The sequence below is a fragment of the Rhinoderma darwinii genome, chromosome 4 (genome assembly GCF_050947455.1).
Source record: "Rhinoderma darwinii isolate aRhiDar2 chromosome 4, aRhiDar2.hap1, whole genome shotgun sequence".
Lineage (NCBI taxonomy): Eukaryota > Metazoa > Chordata > Amphibia > Anura > Rhinodermatidae > Rhinoderma > Rhinoderma darwinii.
The window spans coordinates 157,903,947-157,921,430 of NC_134690.1; the positions used below are offsets into that span (position 1 = coordinate 157,903,947).

Consider the following 17,484-nt stretch of genomic DNA (forward strand, 5'->3'; position numbering starts at 1 on the left):
TAGATGGATTTTTACACCTCCTATGGTAATGAACCATCACTTCATAGGCACTTTCCATGATCCTTTGCCATAATGAGTTTCCAGCTTTGCAGCCTTATGCATACCGTTCTTTTTTTCTAAAGGGATTGTCAGAGTAGTAAAAATCCCTGGTGACCAGCAGAAGGCACACTCCTATTTGTCTAGCATTAGAGGTGGCTTTTACTTTATTTCTGCATCCGTGCCAGATGATATTGCCAGCCATTCTTATAAGCCGTAGTGTAGTCAGTCAGGAAATGGATAGAGCACTGTGATTGTCATTAAAGGGGTTGATCCGATCGATTAGATATTGATGGCCTATCCTAAGGATAGGCCAACAATTTCTTAGGACTGGGCAACCCGTTTAGGGAGAGAAGAGGAGGAGGCTATCGTCATGGGCCTGATGTACATGTTTTATTCGGCTGATGAGGTGACCGTGGACTGGATTTAGGCCTCCTTCACACACATTTTTGTGTGGCATTTTTTACCCAAAAAAACTCCACACAAAATACTCAAGTTTTTTAAACAGTACACGCGTTTTTATGGAATTTTTGGTACCGTTTTGTTGCTAATAGTGTATTTTGCCACCAATCATGTGATCCAAATATCATCTGAAACAAAAATTCTTCATTGCAGCAAATTTTTTTCTGAAATCACACCACCTAAAACGCTATTAAAAAAAACGCAACAGTTGCATTTTGGTTTTTTTAAAGAGGGAAAAAAAAACTACGGTATGTTGGCCTATGAGATAAAAACCAATTCCAGGATTTTGGAAAAACTCCACTGACACAAAAGACACAAGTTTGTGTTTGTTGGGCATTTTATACTTCCCCATTGACCAAGCTGACATCTGGTCGCAGCAGTTTTTTGTTGCTTAAAACATGGCAAAAAAAACGCCAGGATAAAAAAAAAATACTAAAAACGCTGGATGTGAATCCAGCCTTACACACGATAATGCGGCAGTTTGGGACACAGCATTTAGTTACCCACTTTTTTGGGGTAGCTCTATTTAACTTATTTCGAGAATGTGATATAACAGAAGAGCCTTATAAAGCAATGAGATAGTAACAATACACAGCAATAAATGAGCAATTTTTTATAGTAATGTAAGGTATTGTGAATGCATTTAGTAACATTTGATTGCCAGAAGGAATAGTATTGTGGGTACATTTGAAACCATCTGGAATCCATGGGGGCTTTTTGCTTTCTTCTTAAAAATAAAACTTCCCTGAATGCTGGGCTACGATTTAGTAATGAGATGGTTGATTTTTTATTTTTTTTTCATTTTAACTCTTTTAACTGCTTTTCCCTTATTTTCAATCTTATAGATATGTTGTAGATAATATATATAATATATCAATTTCGATTCAAACCATTTGTGTATCATTGCATTTTTTTCGACCCTGAAAAAAATGTATTCCTAAATTTGGCTGCTCAGCACAACCATCATCAGATCCTATACCTATACTGTACCAGTATTACATGACTGTCACAAACCATTATGGATATTGGAAAAACAAGGGGAGTTTAGTCGTCTTTTTCAGTTTGTATATCGTTCTATGCTTTCAGTATATCATTAAGAGCAACATTCAATTATGTGTATGTGTGTATGTATCCGTATCTTAGATATTTAGTCTAGATATTTGAAGTCTTTTGATGGATTAGGTAAATATAAAGCATAGAGAAATGATAATGAGACCAATGAAGATTGAGCCTTCACTCTGCAGGAACTAATAGTGTTTATTTGTTTTGCAGTGTGCATGTACAGAGAGCCATCACTGCATGAAATTGGAGAGAAGCAACTACGTTCAAGAAAAAGTTCAGGGACACCAACCATGAATGGTGGAAAAGTTGTTAATCAAGAGTCAACATAGCCAAAATGCTGCCCTGTCCTGAGAGTGAACCCTCCGGAATGTCAGAAAAGTTACATATAAACTGACACAAAAGGTTCCGCTGACTACTTTTTTGAAGTCAAGTTTTCTTCTTTGGATGGAACAAACAAATGGAAATTGAATTGCCTGTGCAATGTTTTAAACCAACCAGAAAAAAAAATCTGAAGAAAACTTCTTGAATCTGGACTCCATTCATATTTTCTGCGAAGTTTGCTGTGTGATCAAATAAGTTCCCATCTCTGCATAAAAATATACAATAAAGATGTTACCTTTAAAAGAAAACAAAAGTTCTGGATAAATAAACCTTAAAAATAAAAAAAAGCAGAAACCACTTAGTAGAAGCGAGGTTCACTCTAATGACATGATCTTTTTTTTATTTCATTTATGTCTATTTATGAAGCAGTCTACACTATTTCTACAGATGACCTCATTTTTAAATGTGCAGGTTAAATAATATAATGGTTAGTTGTTAGGTGCTTGTTTCACAGCCATTCTTTACATTGAGTTTCTTCCATCTTTTACATTACTTATCTAGTGTCCTGCAATGCTATCTGTACTTTTCTTTGCATGGCTTAAAACGGCATTGAGTGGTTTAATAGTTACACAGAACAGTTGAAAAATACATATGTCCATCAAGTTCAACCAAGGGATGGGAGAAAAAGAAAAGATGTGGATAAACTAGAACTTTATTTTACTCCAATTGATCCATAGATCAATTTTGTTAAAAAAACAAAACATAAAGCATGAACCAATCTGCTCTAAAAATGAAAAAATGTCCCTCCTGATCCCGAGTGGCGATCAGACGATCAACATTCAAACAAGAATTCTATACATTTACATAGGTGCTGATATTATTTTGTTCTAAGAAATTATCTAAGCCATATAAACCACCTGATCATCTACAGAAAGGGGTTGTCCCAGAATCAACAATTACAATTATTACCTATCCACAGAATCGGTGGGGGTTCCAGCAGTGGCTCCCCCGGGGATCTGACAATTATCTATACTGTGGATAGGAGAAAATTGTTAAATCTGGGACAACCACTGAAATATCCGTCTGCTGCTGCATGTAGCTGATTGTTTTTTTTTTATACATAGCGAAGCAGTTTATGATACCACCTGGTCTATCCCAATCCATGCTGAGAGGAGATCAGATACCCCAATATTCCGGGACACAAGATAATCTACTGGTTTTTGACCAGTCAATCACTTTTGAGTTCATTTTATATTCATTTTACTTAATATAAGACACAAAACCAGAAAGTGAACAGAAGCCATTTACCGGTCCAATATACATTTAGGAATGTGTTTAGCAAAAGAAAGTAGCAGCACTTCGTTTGTGTCAGAAATGGGGGTGCACAGCAGTCAGCGTCTCGATTTCCAGGTGACCAAAATTGCAAAAAGGAAAACTGCAGCACTCCAGATTTAAAGGGGTTGTCCACTTGGGACAACTGATGACCTATCCACCGATAGGTCATCAGTATATGATCGGTGGGGGTCCGACACCCAGACCCCACACTGGTCAGCTGCCTCCGGGCACCGGACGTCCATGCTGGAAGCAGTTGGCTCCAGTCACAGAATAACGTCCGAGCTGCAGTACTGCAGCTCTGCTCCTATTCAAGTGAATAAGAGGAGAGCTGCGGTTCTGCAGCACGCCCGCTATGCAATGCACGGAGCTAACTGCTTCCGGCTCCGTACGCTGCATATTGTGCAATGACATCCGGTGTCCGCAGGCAGCCGGATCAGCTGATCGGTGTGGGGTCCTGGTGTCGGACACGCACCAATGCTATATTGATGACCTATCCAGTGGATAGGTCATCAGTTGTCCGGTAGTGGACAACCCCTTTAACTGTACCAAAAAAGGGTGTTTGTCAAGTTGTTGTTGACAAAGACCTCATGAAGGTTGAACGGTTGCACATGTATTGGTGAATAAACACTCTTTTTAGAACAATAAAGTCTGGAGTGCTGCAGTTTTTCTTCTTTAGAAATGTGTTTGGCATTCAGTGTTCTGTGTCAAAATGTTAGGATACAACGTTTTCTACACATTTTCTTGTCAGATTTTGTGTTATTTAAAAGTACTCTAGAATTCCCACCGGAGTTAGAAATCATGGCCAATACTAAGAAGAATTACTGTATACAGCATTTCTACCAAAAATAACTTTATACTTAGATAAATTACGGGCAATAAACTTCTTCCATTGAGGCGACGGGAAGTCGGTCTCCGTCATTGCTCTGTGTGAAGGGGGGTGACACTATTTCAGCACCTGTAAGGGGTTTAGACATGGAATTTTTCTGGTGTTTTTTCTGGTTGTTTTTTTTCTTTTAAACTGTAAATCAACTGGCAAATATGAAACACACTAAAACAGTGAGGTATTTTTTTTCTGTGGCGTTTTTTAGGATCCTTAGGCGTTCTGTGTTTTGGTTTTTTTTCAAAACGCAGTCTGGTGGAGTGTTTTTCCCAGGTTTTTTTTCCGTAGATTTCTCTATAGGGAAAGAAAACGCCTGAAAAAAAATGCATGTTAGAAATGTGTAAATTAAAAAAAAGCAACCCAGAAAATGTTTGTAAAAAACGCATGAAATTCATGGGGTTTTTTACAAGGCCAATAAGAAACGCCAAAATAAAAGTGTGTGTGACGGAAGCCTAATGCAAGTTTTATTCATTTTGTTCTTCATATGTTGTGGCAAAATGTAGTTTTTTGGGCAACTTTACCAGAAAACAATCATGGTAACTCGACCCATACAACTTTCTAATATGGGGCAGATTCATTAATATGTTTGAGTCTAATATATTGTAAAATGTTGCGCAGTTTTGGTACATCGGTTTTCGACCTAATTTTTAGGCAAATGCCCCAAAAAAACGGATTTTTGTGCCTCACTAGACACTTTTCAAAGTGTACCAAAAAGGGGCCTGGCTTAAAGTGCACCAAAAATCTGGCACAAATTCTGTTGCAAAATAAGATAAATGAAAAGTGGTATAAGAAAAAGAAAAGTGTCTAATAGCTCAAGCAAGATGCGCCAAAGTTATTATACAGCGTGCAACACTGTGATAAGTTTGGTTCATCTTCTGACTGCCTAGTTTAGGCTGTCCTATTCTTAAACAGTACATCTGCCTCTTTTGTGTTTTATTTTCTCACCATTTTAAGACCTTTATTGCTGTTAGTGAATGGAAACATTCTTGTTTCTTCACATACAGACTTACTTAAAGTATAACTCGTCGTTTCAATTTTTTCCCTATAAATTAATAGTACAAGTGAATATAAGAAACTTTGAAATACATCCTATTAGAGAAATATGCCTCTTTCTCCAATTATCAGGCTCTTCTGCTCTCCCATGCATCCTCACTGTTCACGGACTCTGAATTTACTGCTAAAATCTGTATTCAGTGAGGCAGAGGTTAAGACAGCTCACTGAAGGATTAGTTCTCACAGATGATGTTTTGTTTCAATTGTAACCAGTCTAGATATTCCTTAACTCCAGGTTGATAGAGCTAAGCTACACTAATACATTGTAGCAAACCCTCAGAGAGATTTGTGCTGCTGATGTATTTAGCTTACGAATCATTGTCTACACTGGAAACATTGTAGCAAGCCCTCAGCTGTGAGAATTAGGTCTGCATGGATTTTCAGCCTCTGGGTCAAACAAGAATGTTTCCATTCACTGTTAGAAAGCAGAGAGCACACAGTATATTGAAAATTTGCATATCTTTTTCTTATATAAGGATTAGAGGGTTTGTCCCTTCATGGCTACCCCTTCTCTTAACGCACACCAACTGACGATTATCTAGTTATGAAACCCCTGGGGATATCATCTGATCAATGTGGTTTAAGCTGCAGGTGGCCATACATTTCCCTTGCAGCGGCCTCTGCAGGGGAAATGTAGTATTATGTGTTACCCATTCAAATGAATGGACACTTATGTAATAGGTGGTAACACAGAGTCCTCCACGGTGGAAGCTTCTCTTTTGCAGTTTCTCTCTGGTTTGGCCTAGGGTCATGTACACGACCCTTGTTTTTTTCAGTTTCTTATTTGTTTTGTTTTTTGCGAATAGCATACTAAACCAGTCATTTCTACGGGCGATGCACACATCCATTTTTTTTTGCAGATTCGCGTGTCCATTCCGGAAGTTATAAAACAGATCCTGTTCTTGTCCATATTTGCGGTCCGTCTCACCAATTCTAGTGTATGCGTCTGCAAAAAAGCGAACAGCACATGGAAGTCATTACTATCTGTGTTTTGCGGTCCACAACGGAAAAGGTCATGTGCATGATTCCTAATAGAGAGGGATCCTAAAGGGAGACCCCCCATGATGTCCTATACGGCATATAGAAGGACTGGACAGACATTGAGAAATCAAACATATAGACTGTTATGGCGTTTATTTTTTAGTGGTTCAGCTCATCACCTACCTTCTTAGTGCACTTTAACATGGACTGTTAGGAAACGTACAGAAAATGCATGTACTGTAGTTATTAGTGTGATAAGCCAATGTGTCCATTCTTTACTGTTCATCACACACTTGAAATGAGCACAAGTATATATATACATACATATATATATATATATATATATAAGTGTGTGTGTGTGTGTATATATATATGTGTGTGTGTGTGTGTATATATATATGTGTATACCCACACATTAACTTAAAACAACTTTAACAAAGGGCTGGTAGCTAACTTATGACATCGGTTAGGAAAAACAAACAAAAAACAACACAACCACCTTCCATCACGCATTGTATATCCCATGTGACATCCCCACCGGACATGCATGATGATCGTACATTAAAATAGTTTGTATATAATCATAGAATGCCGTTTTGAAGGGCTTCCATTTACAGATTAGGTTTTTATTTTAGATGCAGATCCTGTAGATCTGCCCCAGGTTTTCTGTACAACAGATGAATTGAAAAAGCAGCATAACTGTGGTATGTTTCAATGTAAATGATTCTGGCTGGAGGGGTGCATGCATCCTGCTTGCTCTGTAAAGTTTATTTTGCTACTTTGGATCCAGAATAGAATGAGGGGCATGGAGATTGTTGTATGGGGACAAGGGCAGGGCATTTTCTAATACATTTAGCTTGTTAAATAAAAATATATCTTTATTGGAGCAGTGGCAGATTGCTTTGTTCATGCACGGTGCTAATATTTCAACTTGGTTTCTGATTTTCTCACAGCAGTTCTCTCTATCACTAAAAACAATGTAATCTTCAAAGTTACATATAATAGATGTCAACCCACGGTACCTAGCCATTAGTACAGTATAGAGAGAGGTTGCGGGGGAGACATTTCTTACAGTTAATTTACACAGCCTTATTATTCTGATCATTCTGCACTGGCTAAATATACGAACATAAGAAAAGGTATTTCATGGATGATTGTGGTAAATTGAGTATTTATTGTATTTTTCCCACTATAAGGCCCCATGCGCACAACAGTATTTTCATCTATCCCGAAATACTGTCTGTAAATACACCCATATTCCACCCATATATACGGATCCGTACAAAAAGAGGGAGGTTATGTCATCAACATGTTTCCTAGCAACACTTCCGCAAATACGGAGGTTTACGGATGCACATCAGTAGCCGTCCGTATTTACGGAAGCTCCCATAGACTTCTATGGGAGAGTCCGTGCCGTAATTACTGACAAGTATAGGACAGGTTCTAGAATTTTTTCAGCACGAACACCCATCAGTAAAAATACGGAAAGGTGTCCGTGCCCAATAGAAATGAATGGGTTCGTAATTACTGATGGAAAATACTGTCGTGTGCATGGGGCCTATGGGTGCAGTCACATGTGGCGTATTTACCTTGTATTTCCGCAGCATAAAGATACAATGCAGAAAATTTTACAATGTAAGCCTATGGGGAAAGTACTCCGTAACACAAGAACTACAGAAATCTGCTGGAGTTGCGGAATACTTTTCCCATAGACATACATTGTAATTTTCCCCAGGGTATTTTTACATAAGTGTGCACTAAGATGCAGAAGGCGCACCTAAGGGAGGACAGGAGCCTACAGTCTCATTCTTACTATTATTTTATACAAATTATTTTAAGCTTAAAAAAAACAAAACAAAAACATGAGTGTGGCCAGACATGGCAAAAAAAAATCTGCATGTGACTTTTACCCTTTGCTGCAATCTCTACGCCGATGTTTTCCGATACATATGGATGGGGTTCTGAAAAAACTATCCGCTAATGTTATACTGTAATTTGCCACAGATTCCACGCCAAATCCACCATGTGGCCTTATAGTAAGAAAAATGCAGTTCTTACTGTTTGTGAAAGTGTTCAATTGAAGTCAATGGAAATCCCGCTGAACCAAAGGGGAAAACCACCCAAAATCAATTTAGTGAACATTGGAAGTTTTAATGTCAGGACCATCATTGTTAACTTCCGATATGCCTCTCTGACATGTCCGAAGGTACAAAAATGCACGTTCCCGTATAAAGCATTTCTGCCCCACATGTATATAAATGGATGGATTCAGAATCTACATTTTAAAATTCACTTCTGTGTTAGCCAAAGGAGGTGACAACTGCTCTGAGGACATTAAAATGGCTGTCTGGGATAAAATAAAGGTGTCTGCTTTGTTTTCCCCAGAAAGAGCACTACTCTTGTATTCATGAGCAGTGCTTGGTATTGCAGTGTAACCCTAACCTTACTTCAGACAACCCCTTTAAATGATCTTCGGAGCATCTATTCATATCCCTCCGTTTCTCATTGGAAAGAAAGGGTGTTAGCTATAGTTTGTTTCTAAGTCACCCTGCTCGATTAATAACCTCATAGTCTCAATTGCAGTGTGAATTTTGTCCACAAATGGAGTACACCTTCCAGCACCTTCCTTGTGTTACATATCAATATTCATGATACAACTGATCACCTTATAAGTGGCCATTATCACATGGAACGCATAGAGATGTCTCTAGTGGTCACATAAGTGCTGGTGCACTCCCTCGCCGTTACTGTATATGAACTATGAATTATTTGCACAGGTTTATTTTCTACCATTAATCTTTTGTATTATAACTAACATTAACTGAAGTTGCATTCTCCAACTGATGGCATATTCTGATAAGTATATGACAATTGGCGGCCTTTCCTGTCAGTCACACATTAATTATTTACTACTGAATGAATAGCATGTAGCTGAATTGCCAATAATAATTTTATAGAATATGCATGCCTCAATCCTTGAACTATTGACGCTGCCATGAAAAAGGATCATACCTTGGCTAATCATTTATTGTTCAATTTGGAAATATGTGTATTTTTTTTCTTTTAGTTTTATTGCTATATTATATCACATATATGTATGTATGCATATGTATATATGCATATATAATATACGGTAATGTGCAAAAGGTTTAGCCCGCTGTGGAAAAAATGCTGCAAATTAAGAATACTTTCAAAAATAGAAGTGTTAATAGTTTTTTTTAAATCAATTAACAAGATGCAAAGTGAATGAACAGAAGAGAGATCTAAATCATACCAATATTTGGCATGACCACTTTTTGCCTTCAAAACCGCATCAATTCTTCTAGGTAAACTTGCACACAGTTTTTATGGGAACTCGGCGGGGAGTTTTTTTTTTTCAAACATCTTGGAGAATTAACCACAGATCTTCTGTGGATGTCGGCTTCCTCAAAACCTTCTGTCTCTTCATGTAATCCCAGACATACTCGATGATCGGATCAGGGCTCTGTGGGGGCCATATCATCACTTCCAGGGCTCCTTGTTCTTCTTTACGCTGAAGATAGTTCTTAGTGACATTGGCCGTATGTTTGAAGTCGTCCTCCTGCAGAATAAATTTGGAGCCAATCAAACGTCTCACTGATGGTATTGCATTATGGATAACTATCTGCTGGAATTTCTCAGCATTGCGAACACCATTAATCCTGACCAAATCCCCAACTCCATTTGCTGAAATGCAGCCAAAAACTTGCAAGAAACCTCCACCATTCTTCACTCTTGCCTGCAGACACTCAATATTGTACCGCTCTCCAGCCCTTCGGCAAACCGACTGCTTTCTGTTACAGACAATAATTTCACATTTTGACTCATCAGTCCAGAGCACACGCTGCCATTTTTCTGCACCCCAGGTTCTATGTTTTCATGCATAGTTCAATCGCTGTGCTGTGTTTCCACGTCAAAGGTATGGCTTTTTGGCCGCAGTTCTTCTATGAAGACCACTTCTGGTCAGACAATGGATTGGTGTACCTGGATCTCACTGGTTTCTGCCAGTTCTGATCTGATGGCACTGCTGGACATCTTCTGATTTTGAAGGGAAGTAAGCATGATGTGTCTTTGATCTGCTGCACTAAGTTTCCTTTGCCAACCACTGCATCTACAGTCCTCAACATTGCCCTTTTCTTTGTTCTTCTTCAAAAGAGCTTGAATAGCACATCTTCAAACCCCAGTCTATCTGGGATAGACCATGCTGATGCAGTATAACTACCTTTGGTCTTGTTGCTATACTCAGTCTTGCTATGGTGGACCTGTGACGTGGAACAGTCTTCCACAGCCTCACCTTTGTAGCAGAGTTTGGCTGTTCCTCACCCAGTTTTAAACCTTCTACACAGCTGTCTATGTTACAGTTAATGACTGTGTTTCAACCTACATATGAAAATGATGATTATTATTACCTGTTTGGTATAATTGGTTAATCATACACATGGCTACACCTGTGCAAGTGTACCTAGAAGACTTGAAACTATTTTGAAGACAAGGGGTGGTCACACCAAATAATGATTTGATTTCAATTTCTCTTCTGTTCATTCACTTTGTATTTTGTTAATTGATAAAAAAAAAACTACTAACATTGCTATTTTTTAAAGCATTCTTCCTGCAGTACTTTTCCACAACTGCCTAAAATATTTGCTCAGTGTATATATATATATATATATATATATATATATATAAGAAATATATGTTTACCATACCGTATCATAGTCTTGCAGAGCAAAGAGGTGTAAGCTGTCTAAATCTCTATCTACAAATGCGGGCGGTCTCATGTATAAAAACTATTGCAGACAAAAACTAGAGTTACATTAGTTTTCATACACAAGTACCATTGGGTTTCATGCATAATGACTAGCGCAGAATAAGATTTCAACAGTTACCAATAGAAACCATTCACATTAGACTTTCATTTTACATTTTTGTTTGTATTGTTTTAAACAGATTAAAGTTGATGGAATTGGTAGATTTGATTTGTTCATCAAATGTCATCAGTTTCCATCTGTTGTATTAATTTCTTGTCCCGTTATGATCAGTTCTTGCAGGTTGTAGCAATCCACTTTTATCTTGTTCTGTTTTTTTAAGTTTTAAAATGGGCAAAAAAATGACAATGTAAATAAAAGATTTAGCCCATGCAGGGCTGCCACTGTGAAAGTTTTTTTTTTTCCTTGCAATCATATATTTATTTTCTTAAAAGGGACCCAAAATGGAAACAGATTGAAAAGGGTGACAACAACAACGATGCAGATGACACACAGCAGACCTCATTCAAGTGACTGGTACTAATTTGTTTTTCTGTTAAGGGGCTTATACAGAATTTGAAAAAACATGGCTGCTATCTACAGTGCCAGACCTGTCCATGGTTGTGCCTGGTACTACAGCTTCACCACCATCATTAAAGGGGTTTTCCCATAGCCATTATTTTTCACCTATCACGAGAACAGGCTTACCTTACCATTCCTGGGAGCCCCATTGGAATATAGCAGTAGTGCGCTGCCGAGCACTATCTTCAGCAACCCCATAGAAATAAATGGTGTAGTGGCCAAGCATGCGCACTACCGCTCCATTCCTATTTGGTTCCCAGGAATGGCAAGGTAAGCTCAGGATCGTTGTCAGACCCCCACCGATCAGATATTTATACACCTATACTGTTGATAGGTGATACTAATGATTATGCGAGAACATCTTTAACCTGTGGATATCTGTGGTGCTATTTTTGTAAGAAAGCAGCCTTACTTTTCTAATCCTGGACAATCCCTTTATGGAAATACTGATTCCATGTGAACGAACCCCAAGCCAGATTGGACAATGGAGGAAATCACCTGATTGTTTCATGTGGAAAACTGCTTGAATCATTGTCTGCTCCATCTTTCATACATGAGGCTCACTGGTGGTTTCTTTCAAGTGAGCTCTGCAGTGGTCCGTGAAGTAACAGACTATCATTCTGAGCAGTGTATCTTGGATACTATTCCTACTTTGTATTATACTTGTAAATATTTGTAGTGATAGTTTGCACTTCTATGCCGAGGCCACAAATAAAACAGTCTTGCTATTTGCGTACATATTCTAGCATGCAATAGTTATGACTTTAAATAGCAAAAACTGGTCTTACAGGAAATAGGTGTAGCACCGACAATGTGGGTGTGGTCTAATGTGCCGATTGACTGATAGACGACACTTCCTTTCTTGAATATAAAGTACACACTAACACATTTCCTTACATTGCTGCATTTACCAATTCATGCAATAGAAACATTCAAAAATAGCTATGAATAATTCCTACTTATTCATTATTCTTTTTAACTTAATTTTATTGTTGGTACTACTACAAACCCTGGTGAACATCGAAATTACTGTTAGAAATTAGGTATTTAAAATGAATAGTGTATTTGTATGTGACTAGTAAGTGTAAAACCGCCTATAGACTCAACATTTTTTGTTGAGATCTGCTAACAATCTAAAGCTACGTTCACACTACGTATGGCAGGAACTTTTGAAAAGTGACGCTAAAGATATGTCCCAGACCCAGGAGTAGGTAGTAGGAGTATACAGCTATATACATCTACCATTAACTCCCATTGTGTAATACAATTCTATGAGCCCATTAAATGTATATGTTGGGAGCATTTCCTGATGCATACACTGAATGTATTGCCAAAACGTAGTGTAAACCTAGCCTAATGCCTTAATGGCTGTCAAACCCTCATAGATGGGGAAGGGATAGATTGGAGTTTTTCTTTCTGATCCAATTCTTTCCACTTAAAAAGCAACACCAGAGGTTTCTAGCATCATATCCCCTACATAGAATTAAAATGCTTGTTCAGCAGATATTCTTAGTTGAGCATCTTTGGTTTGCTTGTACACTGTAATATAAAATACATGCTCCCAGTGGAATTCAATGTAATTTGCTTTGATCTGCAGTTTGTAAAGATTTTATTTGATACATTTATTATATAGAGAACAATAGTAAGTAAAGAGAATAGACTAAGATTTGTTTTTTGAATTTGCAAAACCACAAGGCCTCAGGTAGAACATACTGTGCCTCCTAGAAATCATTTTTTTATCTATAGAGATTACACATGGTTTCCAAATAACTAAAGATATGTATCGGTCAATTGTGCTTCATATCATACTTATCGGTTATCATGAACAGAAAACATATTTCTGGTTTACCTCACTGAACTATAACATTTTCCATTAGAAGGAGCAGTTAGTTATTAAGTGTTAACTCTGCATTCAAGCACAAGGAAGACGGTGAACATTCTGAGGCTATGCTCACACGGCTTATTTTCAGCCGTTTTTCAGGACGTAAACGCCGCGAAAGACCGCTGAAAATACGGAGGCTAAACGCCTCCAAACCTGCCCATTTATTTCAATTGGAAAAACTGTGTTCCGTTCCCACGGGGCGTTTTTTACGCGGCCGTTTTTAAACTCAATAGAAAAACAGCTCCAAAAACGCCGCAAAAAAACCACGTTGCTTAAAAGATGGCTGAAAATCAGAGGCTGTTTTCCCTTGAAAACAGCTCCATATTTTCAGCTGTTTTTTGTTAAGCGCGTGAACATAGCCTAAGGGTATGTTCACACATAGAAAAATAAGTGATTGAAAATTACAGAGCTGTTTTCAAGGGAAAACAGCCTCTGATTTCAAGGTGTTTTTTAAGCTGAAAATTAAGCTTCTTTTAATTTGAAGCTAAGGCTATGTTCACACACTTGGCAGAAAATACGGAGCTGTTTTCATTGTGTCAATAGAAAAACAGCTCCAAAAAAAGCCATAAAAAACGCATCAAAAACGCTTGATGCTTCACTCTTCAGCTCTCGGCAGACAAGGACAGGACTGATCTCTCGCAAGAGATCACACAGTCTTGTACTTGTCTGCCGAACTGGCAAGTGGGCATGTCACTGCTACGGACAGTGCAAGAGCTGGAGAGAGGAGAGCGCGCACACGCTCTCACCCTTCAGCTCTCGGCAGACAAGTACGCTCTCCGCTCTCTAGATCTTGCTGTGACACTGTCCGTAGCTGATTGGACAGTGTCACAGCGATGTTACACGCCCCCTTGCAATTACACGCCGAATTGACTGTTCAGGGGGTTATTTAAATATTGAGCGCCAAATATAATGGCATCGATAGCTAAATAACAGAGGAGGGTAGAAAAAAAATGTAAAGTGCAGCCCTGCCCATTACATGCTGCACTCAGCTGCAGATGTATGGGCAGGTGAAAGGTTCTCTTTAAGAAATTCTCCCTACTTCCAATTTAGAGCTGAGATTAATTTCTGTTTTTGATTTTACCCAATGACATCCGGGAGTGCAGATCTCCTGAACACAGTGTGAATGCAGCTATATATAAAGGTCAGTGGAATGGTGTTTGCCCGTAAGGCGTAAATTGAGAGAATACTCCTTAGTAGATGTGGGGTAAGGTCATCATGTAGCAGCATGAAACAAGCCATTTACACAGCGCCATTTGTATTGCGTTCTTTCCTGTTACCTATTGTGGCAGGCAAATTAAACAGATGCAGAGTAAGGGCATGCCCCCACGTGGCGGATTTCCTCCGCAACTGTCCGCATCAATGCCGCACCTAATCCGGGTTGCGGATTACGGCTGCGGATCTGCCCAAAATGTGCAGTAAATTGATGCGGATTAGCTGCTGCGTACTGCGGTAAAAGTGCTTCCCTTCTCTCTATCAGTGCAGGATAGAGAGAAGGGACAGCACTTTCCCTAGTGAAAGTAAACGAATTTCATACTTACCGGCCGTTGTCTTGGTGACGCGTCCCTCTTTCGGCATCCAGCCCGACCTCCCTGGATGACGCGGCAGTCCATGTGACCGCTGCAGCCTGTGATTGGCTGCAGCCGTCACTTAGACTGAAACGTCATCCTGGGAAGCTGAACTGGAGACAGAAGCAGGGAGTTCTCGGTAAGTATGAACTTCTATTTTTTTACAGGTTGCTGTATATTGTGATCGGTAGTCACTGTCCCGGGTGCAGAAACAGTTACTGCCGATCGCTTAACTCTTTCAGCACCCTGGACAGTGACTATTTACTGACGTCTCCTAGCAACGCTCCCGTAATTACGGGAGCCCCATTGACTTCCTCAGTCTGGCTGTAGACCTAGAAATACATAGGTCCAGCCAGAATGAAGAAATGTCATGGCAAAAAAGCAAGACGCATCCGCAGCACACATAACATGTGCATGACAGCTGCGGACTTCATTGCGGAATTTAGAATCTCCATTGAAGTCAATGGAGAAATTCCGCCATGAGTCCGCAACCAGTCCGCCACTGCTCCGCAACAGACAGAGCATGCTGCGGACACCAAATTCCACTCCGCAGCCTATGCTCCGCAGCGGAATTTTACGCATCGTCTAAACGAACACTTCTAAATTTAAGTGGAAGTCAATGGAGAAACGGCTCCGCTGCGGATTAACGCTGCGGAGTGTCCGCAGCGGAATTCAAGTGAAATTCCGCCACGTGTGAACCCAGCCTTATAGTAGCGGAATTGCTGATATATCCTGATACTTCTGTTACTAATCTGCATGTACAGAATACCGTAGCATTGTGACTGGTTGCCACGGGCGACACCACTGTTTTTTGTTTGCACACGTTATAGTAAAAGACCCTAAAATAATGTCTGCCGGAAGCACTTCTGGGAAAAATATAACAGAACAGGGTACAGGCGTTCTACGTGCTCTCTTCCATATTTGCCCTGTCCTGACAGCTGCTTTCTGTAGAGCATCTGTGTGTACAGCAGTTTGTTACTCCATAGAGATCAATTATATTGACTGATACAATATCTGGGCAAGAATCCTTTCTGCCGCACTCCCCTCAACAATCAGAACACGAGTGACATGGACATAAAAATGACATCTACTTCATTTGTCGTCTTCTATGTCCTCCAGATGTCTCATATATACAGTATATATAATGTTATCTCTCTGTCCCTACACTAAACTGTCAGATTCTAGTTTTGTTACAAACATTATAAAGTGACAATCACATATTGTGTTTTTGTGTGTTCCACATCTGCATATTGTAAAGGCTTTGTTCCTTGTATTATATGTAATAATACGCTTTCTGTTGGCGCTTGTAGCTGTTATTTCCATGACATATATTTTCCCACGCCAGAATATATATGTCAGACTCCACCCTTTATGCTCCAACTTTTCTCCACCTCGAAGAAGGATATTGAAAATATAAGAAGAAACTGATGCATCGTGGGCACCAACTTAATTAAAACTAATTGTTCATATGCATTCCTATTGTGCATTTTTAACCCTTGTCATCCCTGGTATCCTACACCGAGCCATAAATGTAACATCATGTGATGACTGGAATCTTAGGTCCCATGCACACGAACGTCTGCGGGTGAATTGCGGTCCCATTAATTTCTATGGGCCCACCCACACGACCGTGGATTCCACGGTCCGTGCATTGCCCAGGAGCCTGGACCGCAAAAAGATAGGACATGTCTTATTACGGCCGTGTTTTACGGTCCAGTCTCATAGAAATGAATGCACACGGCCATGTGCACAGCCCGCGATTTGCGGGAAGCCCGCGGGGGACACTCCGCGGCCGCCCGAGCCGCAAATTACAGCCGTGCACACCACTACAGTCGTGTGCATGAGAAAGTAACATGTTTTACTTCAAGACGTTCTGAATTGTTCAAAACTTGTAACAAGTATTTCCATATAGTCCAAATATTTATATTGGTTTTTTTTTTTCTTTTTAAAAAATGATATCTAAAGAATAAAACTTTTTAAATGCAGCTTCTAAAAGTTTGATACTGGATTATACTATTTATTGTGCTATATGATATAAATAAAGACGGATGTAAAATGCTAAACCCATTTTTTGAGTATATCTTGGTGCAGTGTGTGAGGACTTCTTGAAGGAATGGCCAGAAGGGAGGGAACCACAAAAAGATGAGGCCACTGCTGTCTCTACTACTGTGTCTATAGCCAAATAATCATAGCGGGTTTTACTGTAATGTAGGATTTCAAAACTGTTTTTTTTTCTTTTGTTTTGTTTTTTGAGAAACAGCATTACATCTGTCCATGGGCTGTGTCTGGTATTGCAGCTTATCCCCATTCAAGTGGATAGGGCTGAATTGCAATACTAGACATTCCATAGACGGAAGTAGTGTTTTTTCTGTGGGGAAATAGCAGATCCTTTTTTTCTAATACTGAACAACCCCTTAAACATTCATCTATATTACTGTCCGGACAGATTCCTTAAGGGGTTGTGGTGAAGAAGAATACACTCAGTTAGGATCTGTTCACATCTATGCCAGGGGCTCTGTCGCAGATTCTGACAGATCTAATGGAAAGAATCGCTATTTAACC

The 17,484-nt window shown here is 39.3% G+C and overlaps 1 protein-coding gene across 4 annotated transcripts in view; it reads left to right on the top strand.

Moving 5' to 3' along the window:
• FGF12 (fibroblast growth factor 12) overlaps positions 1 to 11,305 on the top strand; it is a 430,891-nt gene extending 419,586 nt beyond the window's left edge. For all 4 annotated transcript variants that reach the window (XM_075861773.1, XM_075861772.1, XM_075861771.1 and 1 more), the window contains one exon: positions 1,771 to 11,305. In XM_075861773.1, coding sequence (XP_075717888.1) covers positions 1,771 to 1,889 — 119 coding nt within the window. In that variant the 3' untranslated portion in view covers positions 1,890 to 11,305. The remainder of the gene's footprint in view (positions 1 to 1,770) is intronic.
• The last annotated feature ends 6,179 nt before the right edge of the window (positions 11,306 to 17,484 follow it).